We start from the raw sequence: 21,190 nt of genomic DNA, 5'->3' as shown, positions 1-21,190 counted from the left end.
GGGTTCCTAGTTTTTAAATTTGACAATAATGTTCTTAACATCATAAGCTCATAACTACAAAAGTTTCGACACGAAACATCAAACATATACTATATGTAGTTATTTAATGCATTCGTATCAATATGACAATATATTACAATTTGTACAAACTAATTATTATTTAACACAGAAAAAAATAGTTTAATCAATCTTAGTGTGTAGGAAAATGTTTTTCTTAGCTGATCCTAAATTGACACATGTGAAATTTTGTCTCTCTAACATTTATGTACATAGATGGTTTACCAAAAAAAAAAAAGAAGATGATCTTTGATGTGGCGATACTTTTGCCACCTAACAAAAGAAGCAAAAACTGAATATATGAGTTTTGGAGTGTCCTTGTCGTCTTACGGATCAGATGGATTATTTTCTGATGGTTGACAATGAAAAGACTCTTCAAGAGAGGAATAGTCATCTAACTAAAACCTTAGCAAACTTTATCCAAAACCATTTGGATGTGGAAGTTTCAGGTCTCTCATCAAAACTCCACTTATCATTCTTTTGCCTTAAAGTTTAACTAGGAGAGGAGATTGGACGTACGAATTTAATTAATCTAAGAGACATTCCTAATAATAATCTAATTTTCGTTAGACACACAAAAAAAAAAGTTTCAATAACATCGTTAGTTACGGTTTAATACCATTAGTTTCTAATTTTTTTTCGATTCTATATAAAAAATTTCCTTCATTCATGAATATAATTTTCTTATTTCATCTAAAATTTGTCTTATATTTGTTTTTTTATAAAACTTCTATGTAACAAAAATTGATAGGTTCCAATCAAGAGCACATAAGAACACTAGACAAGAAGTGTCTTTAGTCAAGGAGTTACAACACCACATATGCAACTGATTCCGTTGGTGTTCGATTCCATTAAATCGTGTTACCTCGCTTAGTAAAGATTAACTATAAATTAGATCTTGTCAATTCAATGACGACAAAAAAAAACATTAGGCTTTAAATATTTTTCTTGCACTAAAGTTCGATTCCACTAAATCATGTTACCTCGTTTAGTAAAGATTATTTGTCAATTCAACGACGACCATAAAAACACTAAAATTTTAAAAATTTAACACTTGAAGGGTCGCTAATAGATCCTAATATATAAAATATACATGTATCAAAGATTTAAAATAATCTACCCAAAACTACTAACAGTAATAATATTACATATGATATTCTCATCATTTCTACCCTGATCCTTATCCTAGTTGATATCGGTTTACTTTGGTTATGTTCTCATGAAAAATTAACTATGTGCTTTATTAGTAGTGAGAATAATAACCAAATATTCTTGGTGAAGCGCTCGTTATCAAATATTATATATATATATATATATATATATATGTATATATATTTCTTTTGTTTATTAAATTAATCATAATCTTATTATATAAAGTTTGATGTCAAAGTTACTCATTAACAAGATCATGACACGTGTCAATTGAATCATTCAGATTGACACAAGTCAATTCTAAATTTATTAAAAAAATTTAAAATGTAAAAAATCAAAACCTGCCATAAAAAGGTTCTATATAAAAGTAAAATAGAGAAAATAAAACCTAATTTTATTTAAAATCTTTTAAAGAAAAAAAAACCTTAGTAAACTTTCAAATGTAAAAAAAAAATTGTTTTTAACAGTTTTAAAATTAGTAAAGGGCAATTATAAAAAATCTAAAATTTAAACAGCTTTAAAATTTAGAAAAGATCATTATAAGGAAATTATATATATATATATGTCATAAAGTTCGAAATTATAATATTCTTTACTTATTTTAATTTTAAGTCGCTAAGTTTACAAGAAAAGGATTACTTTTTATATAAGATAAAAATGATTTTGAAAATTATACAATTAAAAATATAATATTCACCTTTAGATAAAGAAAAAGATTGTTGAAGTAAGAAAATAAAAAATAAAAAAATAGACTGTCTCGTATTTTTTTCACTAATCAAATAATTTATTCAAAAGAATGTTATTGTAATATATAATTATTAACGCATGCGATTTTGTAACTATACAAAGGTTAAATTGAAGAGACAAATAATAGGTTATTTAATGTGTTCATAAAGAAAATTTGTTGGTAGTAGTAAAGACTAAAGAGTATATTTTAACAGTAAAATATATTTGTGTGTACAAATACACTTTAGTGGTAATGTAGATAGTAGATTTGTAAATGGATATACATTAGTGTATTATAACCAAAAAAAACAACTATTTTCTATAACTAAAGTTTTATCTCTTTACTTTTATACATTTTTTTTACTTACGAAAAAAATTAAATATATATTCTTTGTTAAATTTAATTTTATTTAATAACTTTGAACTCATATACAACTATTTTCTTTATTTTTTTTACCAAACAATAAATTAAAAGGAAATTCTTTGGTTAGTTGCCCAAGCTGGAGGAAAGGGGTTTACAAAAGAAACTTTAGAGATAAGAGAACACGAAGCAAGGGCAAGACAATCTGTCTTCGTATTTGATGCACGCGGGATCCAAGAGATAGAGAATAGTGGGAAAGACTCCAGCGAGTTAAACTCATCGAGCAGGTTGGAGAAGAATGACCAATCTTTAGGAGATTGCACCATAGTGAGTAACTTAGCAAAATCAGTCTCGAAATGTTGACAAGCGATTCATGCAGCATGTATCCGCTCCATGGCCCACAACAACGCTTCTAACTCCGAATGTATGGTAGAGGGGCTCCGTCTTAGACGCTTGGTCCCAACAACAAGGTTCGCTCCTCACCAACTTAACACCACCAACCCAATCCTGAATGCACATTGGTTGCTTTTCAAGAACCATCAATCTTACAACCAAGTGAAGAAACATGGATATCCGAAAACGGAGATGGAGCTGACATGACTGCCGTAAAAGAGAGAAATCTCAAACTTCACACGAGTGAGGACATTCAAAGAAAACGTGATTGATAGTCTCAACCGCAGAGTCGCACCTTTTACACCAAATATCACATTGGACACCTCAGTGTATCTACTTACTTTTATAGATAGTTTTACTTACTAAAAATATTTACTTTATATTCTTTGTTAAATTTAATTTAATTTTAAAAACTCTAAACCCGCACATCGGGCAGGTCCTAATCTAGTTATAATATAAATAGATAAAGCAATACGTCCAAATTAGGTTAGCAACCCAATCTTTATACAAAAAATATAGATACATACCCTACCAACCTCTAGATGGAAATAACTCATTCTATATCGGTATATGATGTTGCTTACTCAAAATGCAAGATGAACTGATTAAAGTCTTGTTCCTTTGGCATATGCATCTAATTTATCCATCCACATATTTTATGTGAATGATTTGAATGCCAAATAATCAAACGAACAAGACCAAAAATAATTAATTTGGACGACGCATTTGAATAAAAATATGTTTTTTTGTCAGTATTTATTAATTTAGCTCAAACGAGCCAATTCGACGGAAATGTAATTAAACAAACATATTTTATGTGGTAAGTTTTTACAGGGTGTATCAAACGAACACATAATATTTTTTTTGTAAATGTAGTTTAGATAACTAAATACATCTAAATAATTTTATTTATTTATCTAAACTACATTTACAACAAAAAACATCATGTGTTTTTGGTAAAATTCTGAACTTACGTATTGACAAAGTCATATATGTGTAAGAAAAAAAACAAACAAAAACATAAAACCAGTTATGAATTAGTGTATGGCTCGACAGGTTTGGGCTTTAGCACAAGTACCAGTGANACACTCTTTCCCGTCGGAATCCGTATATGCCAATATGGATTATTTTTTGGGCCATGATAATCCTGCATTCCAGGTTTTGGCGTTTTCATGGCTAATGTTGTATATTTGGAAAGCCAGGAATATATGGGTTTATGAGAACATTGTTGAGCGGCCATAAGAGATTGTTTTGGTTGCGGAAAGTGAGGCATTGTCGTGGCCGGAGATTGTGTGGATGGAGATTGTATGGATTTGATCCGTACCCCTCTCGCTACTGAGTCTCGGCAAAGGGTGGCTGTCATCAATCTCCTTCCGTTATTAACGGGTTATCGTTGCTTTGTATATGGATCTTGGAAAACGAGCGAAGTTATGAGTTGCAAGAGATTGAAGATACGAAGTAGCAAACACGGTGGATTCCCATTGAGGGACATGATCAAAATTCACCATGATGGGGGTACTTCTAATTTTCCTTTTGTTGCGGCATGCTCCTCAGATTTACGCTCTAATTACATTATTTGGCCTGAGAGAAATATATTCATATAAACATAACTTAGATGTACTTCTAAAAGAAGTTGTGATATAAAATATTTTTTTATACATAGACTTATTATTGGGGTTGGTTTTATAAATATCTTGAGCCCAAACACAATAAACGATTTTAAATTTTAGAAGACAAGCCTTCTAAAATATGGTAAAGATCTGTTTTAATCCGAGAGGCGAGAGCATTTGGGAAATGGGTCTACATAAGTCCATTGACAAAAAAAAATCTTTTAAAGTTGCATTTTGTGCAGAGCCCCCTCTTTTCAGTTGCTGATATGTAAAAGTAAAATCCCAAATACCACAAACCGCAATTGTGAAAATTGGTTTTGGTTTAGTTGGTAAATACATTTCAAAACTTCGAAAATTTCCCAGTCTGTTTTCTGAGGAGACACATGAATTACATGGCTTATGGTCCTCATGGTTCGAACTAACTCGCTAGACTTCTTAGGATACTACTCGGATATATTTTTATTGTTTCTTGCAGTATTGTTTCCCTTGGAAGTTCGAGGCATGACCTTAATCTCCTTTGGCCCCGGGATAGCTGTTAAATTTAACCTTGTAGAAAAATAAGATAAGAATCACATCCAAAACGGTTCGAACTAAGGACGTTCTCTTCTGTTTTTGATTTTTAATAAGTTCCGTTCTAATAATTTAGTAACCTAGTGAAGTGATCTTAGTGCAGTGGCAGGAGATAAGTCTATTTGCAGAAGGCACCATCACACCAGGGATCGAGTCCCGTTTCCTATGAATGTAGGAATTTGGCTAATGGACTGACCAGTTGTGGTCCAATGGTTGGCAAAAAAAAAAAAAAAATAGTAACCTAAACAACATGTGGGCCGTGTAGGTTATAACTTATAAGATAGACGTTTGGATCCGTCAAGAATTGGTTCAGAAAATTATACATAAAGTTTTGGATTCATTAGAACTATATAAAAAAAAAACTCTTTATGTTCACATCCTCGGATAATACAAATACCTAAACAAAGGAACATGGCCTTGTGACTTGTATATATGTTTCGTAGTCGAAAGGGAACATTGTATGAACAATGCATACCCTACTTCTCCCAATTCTTTTTTACATATGAAGCCCATCTTCTCTATACACACAAAATCTCGTCTCTTCGCACGTATAATTTAGCAGTCACATAAATGATTTTACCTTATTTATTGTAAAGGTCCTACGTACAAAACCAGGAAGCCCCGATCAAATGAATCTTTAACTATTACATGGTCACTCAGTTGACATTTCCGACACTATAGGCTTTGATATTCACTATTCTGTTACTTACAATTCAAAGTGGTTGATTGTTACGTCTACATTGAAATATTGTTGAAAGAGTTATTAAATTAGAAATTTGGGTGGACAAACCATTTTTTTTTCCTCACCTTTAAAAAGAAGAACTATTTGTAAAATACTAGCTACAAAGGTCGGTGAGAAATATATTTCGTAAAAAAAAAAAACATTGTGAAGGAAATATCTACCAGTACCATACACGAGTTCATGTTTACGTTAAATACTAAAAATATGGGCAAAGTATTTGTAGTATTGAAAAAGTGGTCTTTTAACCTAAAATATGTCCTAAACAACTAAAACGAGTCTTAAGAGTTAAAAGTAATACAAATAAATATACTAATTAAAACCATCTTTATTTAGTTCTCTATACTATCCTTAAGACTTGCTTTAGTTAGAATGTTATTATTTTAATTCAATATTTAAAATTTATAATTGAAATTTCAAACAAGATAAAGTTGGTCAAATTTTGGTTAGAATAAGTGGTTGATCATAAATTTTGACCACTTTTAATCCTCATAAATTTAGTTAATTACAAAATTTTCGATGAGTTTATCAAGTATATACATATAAATATATCTAAGCTTATGATTAGATTAGTATATACTTGTATATATAGTTTACACTGTACACTAAATACAATTAATGAGAATAACTAACTTTTCTCTCTCTCTAGCTCAGCTCCCTCTTCTCATTCTCTCTCTTGTTCTTGTTCAAGTCCGAGTTCATCTTCTTCCTCCGTTCAATCCTGATATAGTATCAGAGCTTTCTCGATCATGAGCGCTTCTTCAGCTGAGCTAATTCTCATTCACATCATCTCTTTCGTTTTCGATTTACGTTGTTTCATCGTATTAGCGATTCTTCAATTCGTGTTCGCATACGATTCTCTTTGAGTTCTTCTTTCTTTGACCTTATTGTTTTTCTGATTCTTGTTTTGCTTTCAATCGGAACAATCTCTTATAATCAGTTTGATTCTTCATTAATATGGGATCGAATCCAAATCCGACTACTTCGGTGAATCAAAATTCGCGAAATCTGGGTGATTCAGGTACAGATCTATTCGAGAATCCCTATTTTCTTCATAGTACTGATCATGTTTGGTTGCAATTGGTTTCAGATTGACTCGTTTCTGGTTTAGATTTTCATTCTTGGCGTAGATCAGTACGGATGGGCTTGAATGTTAGGAATAAATTGGGATTTTTCGATGGTACGATTCAGAAGCCTCCCGTTGATCATCCAAGTCATGGTTCATGGTCACGCTGCAACGATATGGTATCCACTTGGCTAATGAATTCAGTCTCGAAGAAGATTGGAGCGAGTTTGTTATACATCTCGACTGTTGAAGGTATATGGAATAATCTCTTATCTCGGTTCAAGCAAGATAATGCACCTTGTGTTTATGAGATTGAACAGAGACTTACTTGTATTCAACAAGGTTCTTTGGATGTTAGTGCGTACTATACTGAATTGGTAACGCTCTGGGAAGAATATAAGAACTACATAGAACTTCCCGTTTGCACTTGTGGTCGCTGCGAGTGTAATGCAGCTGTTCTTTGGGAACGTCTACAGGATCGTAGTAGAGTAACCAAATTCTTGATGGGGTTAAATGAGAGTTATGAACAGACTAGAAGGCATATCTTGATGCTGAAACCGATTCCAAGTATGGAGGAAGCATACAACATGGTTACTCAAGATGAAAGGCAATCTACTGTTTCTCTCAAGCCTCCTGTGAAGTCTGATAATGTAGCATTTCAGACGACTGGTAGTTATGAAGGTGATCTTGCTAATGGATCGTATGTGGTGGAACCATATGAGTATGTAGCAGCTTACAATACTTATAGACCAAGGAGTAATAGACCGATGTGTACTGATTGTGGAAAAATGGGACACATGATTCAAACATGTTTCAAGGTTCATGGTTATCCACCTGGTTTCAAATAGCCAAATCAGAACAATCAAGGGCAAGGACAAAATACTCAGAGACCTTCTTTTGTGCCTCGTGGTCAGGCTAATCAGAACAATCAAGGTCAATTCTATAACCAAGGAAAATTTACTAATCAGAGTTTTGGTCCATGATCTGGTACAACACAGCCAAGGGTGGTTGCGAATGTTCAAGTTAATGGAGGAATGCCGTATTATCCTCCTGCTCCTGTTAATGCTCTTAACCTGGATGTGAGTCAGTTAACTCAGAGTCAAGCTCAAGACTTGATCAATCAACTCTCTCGAGTTCAAGCTACAGAACCGATGATCAATCAACTATCACGTGTTCAGATTTTAGAAAATTCAGCGCCTACTGTTTCTCAATCTCTTGCATCTAATACAAAATCAGGTGTTATGGCTCCTCAATCGTCTTCTGGTATAGTCTTTAATATCTCTTCTAATCTTAGATATGAGAATAGTAATCTCACATATAAACACCATTGTCTATCATCTCTTCATAGTGTTTTGCCTAATGGTGCTTGGATTATTGATAGTGGGGCAACTAGTCATGTTTGTTGTGATATCTCTAAGTTTAGGGAAACTTCTTTAGTCTCTGGCATTACAGTAGCTCTACCTAATGGAACTAGACTCCCTATTAACCAAACTGGCACCATTCATTTGTCTGATTCATTACAATGTCTTTTATATTCCATCTTTTCGTTTTAATTTCATTAGTGTTTCGACTTTGTTGCATGATAATCAATGCTCTGCTCATTTTTATCCTACATCATGCTTCTTACAGGAGTCTTCTCAGGGATGGATGATTGGGAGTGCTAATCTTTTCCACAATCTTTGCATCTTGAATGAACACTCCCTCTCTACACCTGCTAAGTCTCCTGTCATCAATCAAGTCTCGGGATCCTTGGTGAATGAAGGAATTCTTTGGCATCAACGCCTTGGTCATCCTTCAAACGCCAAGTTACAGCTTATGTCTGGTAATCTTTCTCTTAATAAAACAAGTGTCTCTAGTCTAGATCACTGTTCTGTTTGTCCATTAGCTAAACAAAAGCGTTTGTCTTTTCCTTTTCATAATCATTTCTCTGAAAAACCATCTGGCTACAAAGGTTACAAAGTTTTAGATCTAACTACGAATGTTATTTCAATCAGTCGCAATGTTGTTTTTCATGAGCATATCTTTCCATTTCTTGATTCAGAAAAACACACTGATGATCTGTTTTTTCATACCATTTGACCATATCCAATTCCTTTTGTTCCTGACATGCCATCTTCATCTGTTACATCAACTGGATTACCTGATGTTGTTGTTTCTACACCTCATACTGCACAATCATCATCTTCATCAGTGCCAAGTAGGGAGAATAGGGAGACTAGGGAACATAGGGAACAAGTTACTGTTTTACCAGATACTACATCTGTTTCTTTACCTAAGGAGAGACCAAAACGAAATGCTAAAGCCCCTAGTTACTTCTCTGAGTTGAGTATCATTGTGCATTGGCTAATATCTCCTATGTTCTTCCCCCTAATCATACTACTCCATACCCACTATCTTCTGTTCTATCATATAATCGTTTCAAACCACATTATTGTTCCTATATCTTTTCCTATTCAATGGAGACTGAACCAAAGACTTTTGAAGAGGCCATGGCATCTGATATATGGAAAGGTACCGTGAATGAGGAATTGGATGCGATGGAGATAAATGGAACCTGGTACGTTACATCTTTACCACCTGAAAAGAATGTTGTTGGTTGTAAATGGGTGTTTACCATCAAGTATAATTCTGATGGTACTATCGAGAGGTACAAAGCACGTTTGGTGGCTAAGAGATATACTCAGCAAGAAGGTGTTGATTTCAATGAGAATTTCTCTCATGTGGCTAAACTAACGAGTGTCAAGCTTATGTTGGAGCTGGCAGCTATACATGGATGGGAACAATCTCAAATGGACGTCTCTAATGCATTCCTACACAACGAAATTGATGAGGAGATATATATGAGTTTACCTCAAGGCTACACTCCAGGTAACTCACAAGTCTTACCTCTGAATGCTGTATGCCGCCTTCATAAGTCAATATACGGGTTAAAACAAGCTTCTACGCAGTGGAATCGCTTGTTCACTTCAGTTTTGCTCGATGATGATTTCTTACAATCTCAGGCAGATACGTCCTTATTTGTCAAGTTCACAGCAACTAGCTTTATAGCAGTCTTAGTGTATGTTGACGACATTGCTATTGCTAGTAATAATGCTGAGGATCTGGCTGCACTTAATGTTGTCTTGGCCAACGCTTTTAAAATCAAGGACTTAGGTCCTCTGCGATTTTTTCTTGGATTAGATATTTCAAGAACGAGCAAGAGTATATCTGTATGTCAGAGAAAGTATGCTTTGGACTTACTGGAGAACACTGGATTATTAGCATCTAAGCCGAGTACTGTTCCTATGGATCTGTATGTTCATCTTACTAAAGACACAGGAACTCCTTTGGATTCAGCAAGACCTTACAGAGAGATCATTGGTCGTCTTCTCTACTTAACGATAACAAGACCTGATATAACATTTGTTGTACACCATCTCAGCCAGTTCCTACAATTCCCTATTGATGCTCATATGCAAGCTGCACATCGAATTCTCAGGTACATCAAGGGTACTCCAGGTCAAGGCTTCTTCTACTCTGCATCTAATGAAACATGTGTGAATGCTTTTGCGGATGCGGATTGGGGAACTTGCACTGATACAAAGCGTTCGATTACTGGTTTTTGGGTTTACATTGGCAAGTCACTTATATCTTGGAAATCCAAGAAACAGCATGTTGCGAGCCATAGAAGTACAGAGTCTGAGTATAGAAGCATGGCTGAAGTCACTAGAGAGGTACTATGGATTCAACAACTTCTTCGGGATTTCTGTGTTCCTGTTACTACATTTGCCAAGCTTTTCTGCGACAACAAGTCTGCTGTTTACATTGCCACAAATCCAGTATTTCACGAAAGAACGAAGCACATCGAGATTGATTGTCACATTGTGCGTGATCAGATCAAGCTTGGGAACCAGAAGACATTACACATTGGTACGGAGAATCAACTTGCCGATATCCTGACTAAGCCGTTACAACCTCGGCAGTTTCATTCCTTGCTTAGTCGGATGGCTTTGTCAAACCTTTACAATCCTTCTCTGCATCCGGATTGAAAGGTTTGAGGGAGGTGTATCAAGTATATACATATTAATATATCTAAGCTTATGATTAGATTAGCATACACTTGTATATATATTTTACACTGTACACTAAACACAATTAATGAGAATAACTAACTTTTCTCTCTCTATCTCAGCTCTCTCTTCTCACTCTCTCTCTTGTTCTTGCTCAAGTACGAGTTCATCTTCTTCCTCTGTTCAGTCCTGATAGAGTTTTTAAGCAAATGATTTGTATTTTTGAAAATAGACAGCTTTCTTGTAGTGTAATGATTTGTATTAGTGTTATAACGAGAATGCTTTGGAGATCCATCTATCTGTTCAATGAGTTTAAGAGCATAATTATTGGCAGGTTGTTATAAGGGGAGTTCTTAATTTTTTATGAATTAATTGTGTATTGTTTGGAATATAAGAACCCATGATCTCTTAGATAAAATTTTATCTTCCATTGGTAGGTTCTTGTTTTGGGTCTCTTATTTTTAAAAATTAAAAATTTTAAATAGAATAGAAGTGGTATAAATGTGTAAACATTTAAGATTTTATAAAATTAGAAAATATTGCATTTTAATTAATTTTCAAACATACAAAACATAATAAAAATATTAATACATATTACAATAGAAGTGCAATTCATAAATAGAGAGAATGATTTATTTTAATACTGATTTGCTCCAAATTTTGCCCAAATATTCTCAACCAAACCATTTTCTAGTTCAACCATACTGCTAGTTACTAAATTGTCCACTATAATGATATCATGACTATTCAAGTTATGGTATATATATCTACAAACTCAGAAAAGCTCACAAAACATCTCTTTCACTAACAACCTCACGCAAGGTTTAATATCATGATCAATGGAAGTTGTCAAGAAATCAGTTCAAAATAGTGTTCATAGATTGTTGTAACAAACCTGTAAAGAACGATGTCGGTTCCAGGAACGGAGGATGCATCTTTGTTCTGTCCCTCAGAGTCCCGATCAGTTTGGAGCTGCTCAAGCTGATGTTCAACAGCTGCAGGCACAAGATGAGGATGGCTCAACAAAATCTGAGACAGAAACTGACCAGCAGGCGACTCCAGCTGAAGCGGTGCGATCGGTTTGGGTGAAGAACCAGAGGAAGCGTCACTAGATGCTGAAGAAGCTCTAACCACAAAACTTCTCCGAGTTTTAACAGTCGTTGTCAAGATTTGCAACGCGTTTTGCTGCGAGTAGATAAAACCAACAATTAAAAAAAGTACCAAGAACAAGAAAATCCTTAAAATATTGGAAAGCTTGACTTTTTTGGAATTTTCAGGATCAGAAATCAGATTTGAACACAACCGGATCAGAATATTTGGTTAATTGAATCACGAAGAAGAGATTTGAGACATACCCTGAAACGAAGTTGAAGTCTTGAACCAGAACGCGTGAACCCAGGGACACTGGCGGTAAGGAACATAGATCCAAAATCGTTGTCGGAAGTTCTAGGTGGTAAGACGGGAGATCGAACCATCTCCAACTGTTAGTCGATTTTTTCTTTGGCGATTGGCTTCCAAATCGCCTTTGCTACTTATCTCTTTCTCTCCATTCCCTTCGAATCCATACCCTTCCTCTGATTCGAGGTCATTTGATTCAAAACCTTCAAGCTTCTGATTCCAAATTCATCAATCGTTTCGTCGATTCAATTGCAACCGAGAGAGAGAGATTGAGAGGAAAAAAGAAATAAATCGAGCAGGAAACTTTTTTTTTCTTTTTTGTATTATTCTTTCGACCAATAGAATGGCGACATGTATCACCCTTTAAACTATAATTCAGTCTCTTATATAAGGAGAGATTTTACCAGATTATTTTTTTGTAGCCAAAAGACTAAGACCTCTCTTATAAACCCCCGATAAAGAAGGTCTAAGTAGTACTGAATACTGAAATGCAATTGTTTCACAAAATATTCAAACAATATATAATAAGATTTGGTTTGGATACTTCTAAATTGTTTATAGCCATATACGTGCCCATAAAATTAGACTTATATATAATTTTTTCAGCTATTATAAATGCCACATGGACATAGGTGATGAAAACAAGACATTGTGGTATGAGCTAATTGACAAACATTAAGAGACATGGTAGAAAGCACTTCTCTGACTTGTCTCCGGCTAGTTAATTAAATACAAAGCCATGTATAAATAAACAATACTACTGGATTTTATTTCATTCCAATTTTTTTTTATAATAGAATTTTTTGAATTTTATATATTTTATTTTGGTGAGATTTTGAATTTTATATTTTCTGTGTGGGTTAATTTGTAATAGCAATCTGAACCGAAAAAAACCAAGATCATTATTAATTAAAAAAACTACCACAATAGCACAAGTTTCAGCCTTTCAGGTTTTCTCAAAGTTGTAATTATATTTAGTATTTCTTTTTTTCCATTTCTTTCTATTTTAGGAAAATTACTTTGTACTCAGAGTGCTACTAATGACATTTCTTCTTGTAGTTAGTTAAGTGTATATGTTTATATATATATATATATATTAACCAAAAAAAGAGCGAGTATTCAAAAGTCAAGAACAATATACACACATAATAACGGTAAAATCTAGCTATAAGCCGACGACTTAACACGCATGATCTATATAACTTGGCTTTGAATCATGAGACTATTTTGAACTCGAGTATATATATAGTAAACTCGATCACCATTTTTCATGGGAAAAGTGAATATCACAAAACGAAGATGGAACTATAATCTATTTTTTCGTTGTTCGGATCCGTAAGAACAAGTGACGTTGCTACCTCTCAAGGATTCTTGCACATGAAGTTTGAATCCTCCTCTCTCCAAAAGATTGAAAATAAAATCCAAAAGAAATTTAAAAAAAAAAAAATTATATCTATTAATAGAGTATACTGCGCTTTGGAAATCTAGTATGCACTATCGATAGTTCAACCTATTGAATTATACAGATTTTTTTAGGAAAGTAGCCAAGTAGGCAATATCTCGAAATCGATTGAATCTTGATAATCGGGAAAAGACTAGTTCAGCATGTTTAGATCTCTAACCCGGCATGACAATAGATCAGAAGATCTATAGTTTATTTCGTTAGTAAAAAAACCGATAGATTTAGAAAAATAATGAGACTAAAAAGACAGTATAGGCAACTATGGCTCTTGTTGTAAATGTTTGCTTCATATGGGTTTATTTGGTTTGAACCACGAATTGGCCTATATTGGTGTGTAGCTCATACAAGATCCAGGTTGTGTAGTCTGCAAGAGTAAACCGACATAAGCTCTAGGGTTTCTCTATAAAAGGGAAACTAAGGTTGAAGAAACAAGAAAATGCGCTAACGCAGACAAAAAAAAAAGCTGGTGGTACATTGATGGCGGCTGTAGGGCACAGCGCAGGGCGCTGTGCAGGGCAGATGCAGAGACGCAGGGTGCAGTGCAGAGAGCATGCGCAGGGCGTCGTACATGGAGCTTGAAGCTGTGCGCATAACCATGATAAAGAAGCAGAAGCTTGGCTGGGGTCGAAGGGCTGAGAGCCGGACATAACCTTGTCTAGGTTTAAGGTGTCTTCAGGACACTCTGATGAGAGACAAAGGTGGGGCTGCTTTTCTGGGGTTCTGGAGGCGTTTTCAGGGTTATACATGGAGGGGAGAGTTGAACTAGAGACAGAGAGAGGGGAAGAAGAAAAACTAGATCTATTATGTGTTTTCTTCTTCAGGTTTCTCTGTAGTTGTTAGCTCTCTAAGCTTGTATATGAAACACTGTGTGTAAATCTTGGTTGATTGATAGTGGATGTTTTTGGGAGAAGGTTCCGACACGAGATGTACCCTCTGCATGAGGGGAACTCGTTAAATCTCTGTGTTATGTTTATGTTATGTTATTGATCTACGAGAAGTAGGGGCAGAATCGCGGTATGCGGTTTACTACAAAGGTGAATTGTGGTCTGCGATTCTCAACAGCTCTCGTCTCGATTACTAACAAAATTTGTAAGTCTTATTAAACCCTAAGCACACAAATAAAAAGACGGAAAGCAAAGATATCAAGTTCCAAAGCGACTTCAAAGAAGCCTTAAAAGAAGTCGAGGTAGGATAAATTAAGTCTGGCTTGTGGCCTAAGATCATAGGGTTTGGTATTATCCCTCCCAAATTTATTTAGGTTTCAACTATAATATAGTATATACATTAATTTGTATACAATACTATGTATTTGTAGAAGTTGGAATTTGTATTACATGTGATATTATCCCAAGACATACGGCCTATAATTAAGTTTACAATCATGAATGTTATCTCCACAATAATTGATGCTCAATTACAAAAATGACAAACGCAAATGTTTTTTTCTTTATTATAATTTGGGACCCAAGAAACTGAATATAACGAATCAAATCTTATGCCCACTAACAAGTCAAATCTTCTTCAAATACTATCATGATTTTTTTAATCTAAGAACAATTTTTATTGGTTTGGCTTTTTATTTTCTATGTTTTTATGTTCTAGGCAAAACAGATGCATAACATTTGGGTGTACCGAACGTACCTATACTCTGTCTACGTTCTTGAACTCTTCTAAACAGATGCATAACATCGGCTGATGGATCAAAATCCGGTATCCCAATGGCCAATGTGAGAACATTTAATTATGAGGATTACTACAAACGTACCACAAAATTATAAATATATATATATATATATATATATATATATATATATTTTTCAACATATTTATGAAGGTGTTTAGCAAACTGAAAAGAACTTCGCAATCGACTTCATAAACCACACTTTGGGAAATAACAAAAATATGGTAATTTTTAGAATGCGAATAGAATTTTTTTTATTATTATTATTGTAATCAAGATCTTTGGGTTCATAATTCTTCTCGATTTAGGCAGAGACCTAATTAGATTATTCATCCCTCGAACTATAATTCTTTTGTTAATTAGATAAATATATTTTTTCAGTACTTTACATGCATGAATGCCTCACGTTTTCATGGAATAGTAATAACTAATAAGCTTTGAAATAAATTAATATTAATAAATCGTTTTTAGCATATCCACGTACGTACAGACAGCCATCGGCCTACATTAATTAAACATGTATATTTATAGAAGTGTGAGTGTGTGTGAGTGTTCGAGGATGCATGGGCATGTGTGTTCGTCCTCGGCACGTATATACTACGTACATTTCATGCGTCGGTTCAATGTATGAGGTCGTTTCCAAGAAACTATCAATTAAATTACTCTGATGTGTTTACGTGCTTAAATTAACTTATACAGTTATATCAATAACCCATTCTGATCATTCGCTTTGGAAAATAAATATCCATTAAATATATTTCGTTTTACAACGAATGTTGTTTTCAAGTACATATTTGATATAAAAAGTGTTGTCCGGACAATAAAAAGTAATTAGAAAAAAGTCATTTTTATGGAAATTTATAATTGACAATATTAGAAATGAAAACGACACAATTTATAAGATAGAAAAAATATCAAATAACAAAACGATAACCAGCTAATCCTTTTTGCAATAAAGTAGATATTATATATCTTAGGGCCCCTTGCTCTTTTGGAATCCTATCTTTGGATTATCTTTGGCGATTTCAATTAGAACTTTTTAAAACAGTTGTAAATCATTTCTAGAATTTTCCGTCCATACCATCCAAATTAAACCCTCCAACCTTTACGCAACACATGTTATCAAGGCAATCATTCTAGAGCACTAGGCATCTGATAGAACTGAAACTCAATCTATAAGAATTGTTATATTTTGGATATGACCAACGACCAACGTGACACTTAGGTGATCCCAAACCCCTTAGGCATGAATCAACGTTGAAAAAGGCTCCTAAGGTGTGGCTTGTTCTGGTATCAAAGGGATACCATCTAATCGTGAGTATAGTTTTTAGTGACCCAAACCAGATGTGATGCATGCATACATATATTTTAAATATAAAATTAAAAACCCAAACCTAAAAAAAAAATTCTAAAAATTAATTTTAAATATTTTAATGTGTTAAATAATACTGTTTTTGAAAATTTATGTAATGTATGCTATAATTGTCCGTAAAACTTGTTTTAATGCTATTTTAAAGTATTTCTCTATAATTATCGCCAAAACCAATTACCTTAAAAAGAGAGATACTGCTAAAAGTGTCTATACATATATATATAATACCCCCTATGTAAAATATAGTACTCTCTAGTCTCTATATTCCAAATTTCCAAATTATAGGATATATTTTAACTTTTTAACTTTTTTTTTCTTGTTCCATTCTATTAGATGTTCTCATATTGTTTTGCATAATTAATGTTTATTGAATATGTTATAACCATTATTATTATGTAATCTTTTTTTCCTGTTAGTTAATTTTTCTAAAAATGTATAAATAATATATTTATGTAAAAATAACAAAATCTTTATGGTTTCTTAAATTTAACAGACTGATTATACATTTACAAATGAAAAAAAACATATTATATTGTTTCTTAAATTTAACACACTGACTATACATTTATTGTTTTGTTTTGTTTCTTAAAAAAAACAAAACAAATGAAAAAAACATATTATATTTTTTAACACACTGATTTTACATTTACGTGATCCACCACACTATTTTACTGAATAATTATGATATGTTACTAATTTCAAAAACGTATTCTTTGTCTAGAATAAAACAATTATTGAATTTGTAGTAAAATCATGCAAGAATTTCGACAATTAAAGATTTTCAATAAATAATAATGATAATTTAAAAAAAAAATTAATGATCAAGAGATTTTTCATCCTTAAAAGTTAAAAACATCTTATATACTGTTCCTTTTTTGGCACCAGCTGAAATCATGATTACGTCAGATTTTTTCATTTTTCTTCGAATTTTTCGGCCCACACATGAGAAATCACAAAGTTACAACTATAGTTTTGCTAAAAATCAAAACATATGCAAAATACGTTAGAGTTTTGTATGTGTTTGCTTGGTTTCTTACAAAAGAGGTTGACAATGTTGGGTTTGTGTCGTACTGTTGTCTTGATGCCAGTTGTCTAAAGGAAAAATAACAAAAGTAAAAAATAAAGGATGAGGAAAAGGACAAGAAAATAGAGAGGCAACCAGTAAGAAACTAATAATTGCGGAAAATAAAAACAGAAATTTAAGAAAAAAGAGAAACTTAATAATTGCAAAAGAAAAGAAGTAATAATTAAGAAAAATACTGAAAGTAACCCATGTGGTTTTCTGCACACGTGCAACTCTCTCCCTCCTCTTATTTTTTTTTCTTAATGAAGTTAAAATTAGTTTTAAAGAGTATACAGTATATAACTAATGACTCACTATTTATATACTCGGACATTGCCAACACATTATTTCTAAGACTTGAAATTCTGATAGATAGTAACAAATCACTTCAATTCAACTTTTGCACAAATTTATAATCATCATTTTAATTAAATTAAATACTATTTAAAATAAACGATTTATGAGTTATATCAACAAAATATGCAGCTCTAAAAATCGCCCCAAAAAATACACCACTAAAGTTATACAGATAATATTTTACAATAATATACATCCCCAAAAACAAGTTTTCTGATCTTAATTGATTGGACAAGAATGTATAACTAGTTTTCTTTTATCAATGATAAATTATTATTAAAACAATTTTTTTTGATTGATTGCTCGATATGTTAAAATATTGAATAGTTAGTTCATGTTGTTTGAAAAGTGAATAGTAAAAAATGTGATTATAAATCATTATTTAGTTTTAAAGTTCTATTAGTTATAAAAATATAATAAACTTAGAAAAATATTTAAATCACAAAAGTAAACACAACATTTCTTTCAAAACTATTAAAACTTAAAAAAAGGTTATTTATAATCACATCACAAAATGTTTCATTGTAAATTACTAAAACAAGAATTGTCAAAGATATTTTCCTAACACCTAAGTCAATTTCATTAATATGAACTTATATTGGATTGTTATATCTTTTTTTTTTCTGTGTGCAAAGATTGGATTATTATATCTAAATTTTGGAAGTTTGGGTTATGGTCCTTAAATACTTTGACCAAGAACCATAATTAAGTTTTCTTACAAATCTTTTCTTGCTTGCACAATCTCTTCGAACTTGTGAACTAAATGTGTTTAAATTTAATCGATTTACTAAGATATCATAAATTCAAAAAACAAGAAAAAACAGCAACAAAATTAAATCAAGCAAACTCGGTGGCATAAACGTTGGGAGAATCTTGAATTTTCGGTTATTTAAGGAAACAAAAGTATTAAATTACGATTTGTACTACACTTGTTTTAGCTACTACTAAACTTGAAACCAAAAAAAGAAAAAAAAAAAAACTCAATATTATTCTTAAGAATATAAAACACCTCAAGAGTTGCTGTGTGTGTGTGTGTGAGAGAGAGAGGAGAGTACACAAATTTGTTTCACATTCCTCTAAATTCCAAACAAATTTATTTATACACCAATCTACTTCTTCTTCTTCTTCTTCTCTGACAAACAAAGCTATGGGCGAACAGAAAATCTCAGCTACAGTTCCTCGTGATAGAACTGATGAACAGGTTCTTTTTGTTTCTCCTCTGCTTTACCCTTCCACATATACTGATTCTTGATTTTGACACTCTGTTTTGGGTTATAGAAATCAAGAAACTGATGCATTTCTTGAATTTTCCAGTTTTATCTCCACAGAGAGAGATCACTGTTCACACTCTGTCTTCATTCTTGTTTTTGTTCTTTTTCCCTCAAATGACAATTTTAGTCCTCACTCTGTCACATTTATAATCAATCACTCTGTTTCATAGTTAGTTTTCGAAATGATTTAAAGATATATCATATAATTCAAGATCTTTCTGGTTTTTTTGTGGTTATGAATTATTGATGGTTTTATTTGTAGGCAATCTTGGCTTTGAAGAAAGGTGCACAGCTTCTGAAATGTAGGAGAAGAGGAAACCCGAAGTTCTGTCCTTTTAAACTCTCAATGGTAAGTTTCTTTTTTGATCTTCCAAGTGAATCAAATCCAAAAATGTTGAAATGTACAAAAAACCATTTAGCTTTAAAGTTTTGCTCTTTTGGTTTCTTGAAGGATGAGAAGTACTTGATTTGGTACTCAGGACAAGAGGAGAGACAATTGAGATTGAGTTCGGTTATAACAATTGTCCGAGGACAAATCACGGTATGTAGTTCATTTTAAACATTTATTTCAGATTAAGGAACATGATGATGATGATTGATGATGAAATGTGTTTGTATCTTGTTTATAGCCAAACTTTCAGAAGCAAGCTCAATCGGATCGAAAGGAACAGTCTTTTTCTCTCATTTATGCTAATGGAGAACACACTCTTGATCTTGTAAGTTTTGGTTATTATGTTGTTTAAACAAAGTTTGTTACAAGATCCAAAACTTCTTATAAATGTTTTGTTGGTTATATATGTAGATATGTAAAGATAAAGTACAAGCAGACTCTTGGTTTAAAGGCCTTAGAGCTGTGATTACAAAGCACCATAACGTTAGGACCTCAACGAATCTTCGGACTAGTAGGGGAGCTCAAAGTTGTATTAATAGTCCTGCGGGTTTTATCCGCAGGAAACAGAATCTTGGACTTCTTGAAGAGACCCCTGACTACACTCAGGTAGCTAAAGAACCATTTCTTTGTATTGNTCTGTTTTGGGTTATAGAAATCAAGAAACTGATGCATTTCTTGAATTTTCCAGTTTTATCTCCACAGAGAGAGATCACTGTTCACACTCTGTCTTCNTCTACGTTACTTGAAGAGCGGTGTTTATCTAACGGGTTGTCATGTTCTTCCGACAGTTTTGCTGCATCTGATGCCATTGGTCCTGTTTCTTCTTACTATGAAACAGATTATGAGATCAGGAACTCGGATTTTGAATCTACAGGTTCAGAACTTTGCAAGAACTCATCACAGAGATTTGTTGCTTCTCCTCCTCCTTCTATCATAACACAGCCGATTACAAGATCCAATGTCCTCAAGGACATAATGATATGGGGAGCTATAACTGGTCTTATCGATGGATCGAAGAATCAGAACGATGCGTTATCTCCTAAGCTTTTAGAATCTGCCAAAATGTTTGATGCACAGAGTATATCTCTAGGTGCAAAACATGCTGCGCTGGTTACAAGACAAGGTGAAGTGTTTTGTTGGGGCAATGGGAACAGTGGTAAGCTCGGACTTAAAGTTAACATCGACACCGACCATCCAAAACGCGTTGAGTCACTCGAGGATGTTGCTGTTAGATCAGTTGCTTGTAGTGATCATCAAACATGTGCTGTTACGGAGTCAGGAGAGATGTATCTATGGGGAATCGATGGTGGAACCATTGAACAATCAGGAAGCCAGTTCTTGACTCGAAAAATATCCGATGTTTTAAGCGGATCTCAGAGTGTTTATAGTGTTGCTTGTGGCGCGTGGCACACCGCGATTGTGACTAGTTCTGGTCAGCTTTTCACTTATGGTAGTGGAACTTTTGGAGTTCT

At 33.2% G+C, this 21,190-nt stretch overlaps 3 protein-coding genes across 3 annotated transcripts in view; 2 read left to right on the top strand and 1 right to left on the bottom strand.

The window, feature by feature from the left end:
• LOC104704628 lies at nt 6,749–8,753 on the top strand. Its single transcript, XM_010420682.1, has 4 exons — nt 6,749–7,492; nt 7,673–8,071; nt 8,304–8,496; nt 8,716–8,753. The coding sequence occupies exons 1-4, from the start codon at nt 6,749–6,751 to the stop codon at nt 8,751–8,753; spliced, it is 1,374 nt and encodes a 457-aa protein (XP_010418984.1).
• On the bottom strand, nt 11,573–12,198 carry LOC109125444 (UV-B-induced protein At3g17800, chloroplastic-like). Its single transcript, XM_019227070.1, has 2 exons — nt 12,079–12,198; nt 11,573–11,908 (listed from the first exon to the last, which is right to left on the bottom strand). The coding sequence occupies exons 1-2, from the start codon at nt 12,196–12,198 to the stop codon at nt 11,573–11,575; spliced, it is 456 nt and encodes a 151-aa protein (XP_019082615.1).
• The window catches only part of LOC104701184, a 5,410-nt gene continuing 3,250 nt past the window's right edge, over nt 19,031–21,190 (top strand). Inside the window, exons 1-6 of the mRNA XM_010416835.2 lie at nt 19,031–19,257; nt 19,590–19,676; nt 19,779–19,868; nt 19,957–20,043; nt 20,130–20,324; nt 20,427–20,808. Of these exons, the coding sequence (XP_010415137.1) occupies nt 19,204–19,257; nt 19,590–19,676; nt 19,779–19,868; nt 19,957–20,043; nt 20,130–20,324; nt 20,427–20,808 (895 nt within the window). The 5' untranslated portion in view covers nt 19,031–19,203. The remainder of the gene's footprint in view (nt 19,258–19,589; nt 19,677–19,778; nt 19,869–19,956; nt 20,044–20,129; nt 20,325–20,426; nt 20,809–21,190) is intronic.

This window comes from Camelina sativa, chromosome 7 (genome assembly GCF_000633955.1).
Source record: "Camelina sativa cultivar DH55 chromosome 7, Cs, whole genome shotgun sequence".
Lineage (NCBI taxonomy): Eukaryota > Viridiplantae > Streptophyta > Magnoliopsida > Brassicales > Brassicaceae > Camelina > Camelina sativa.
Note: the sequence above shows the minus strand (reverse complement) of the source record. Positions and strands in the feature narration are given on the sequence as shown.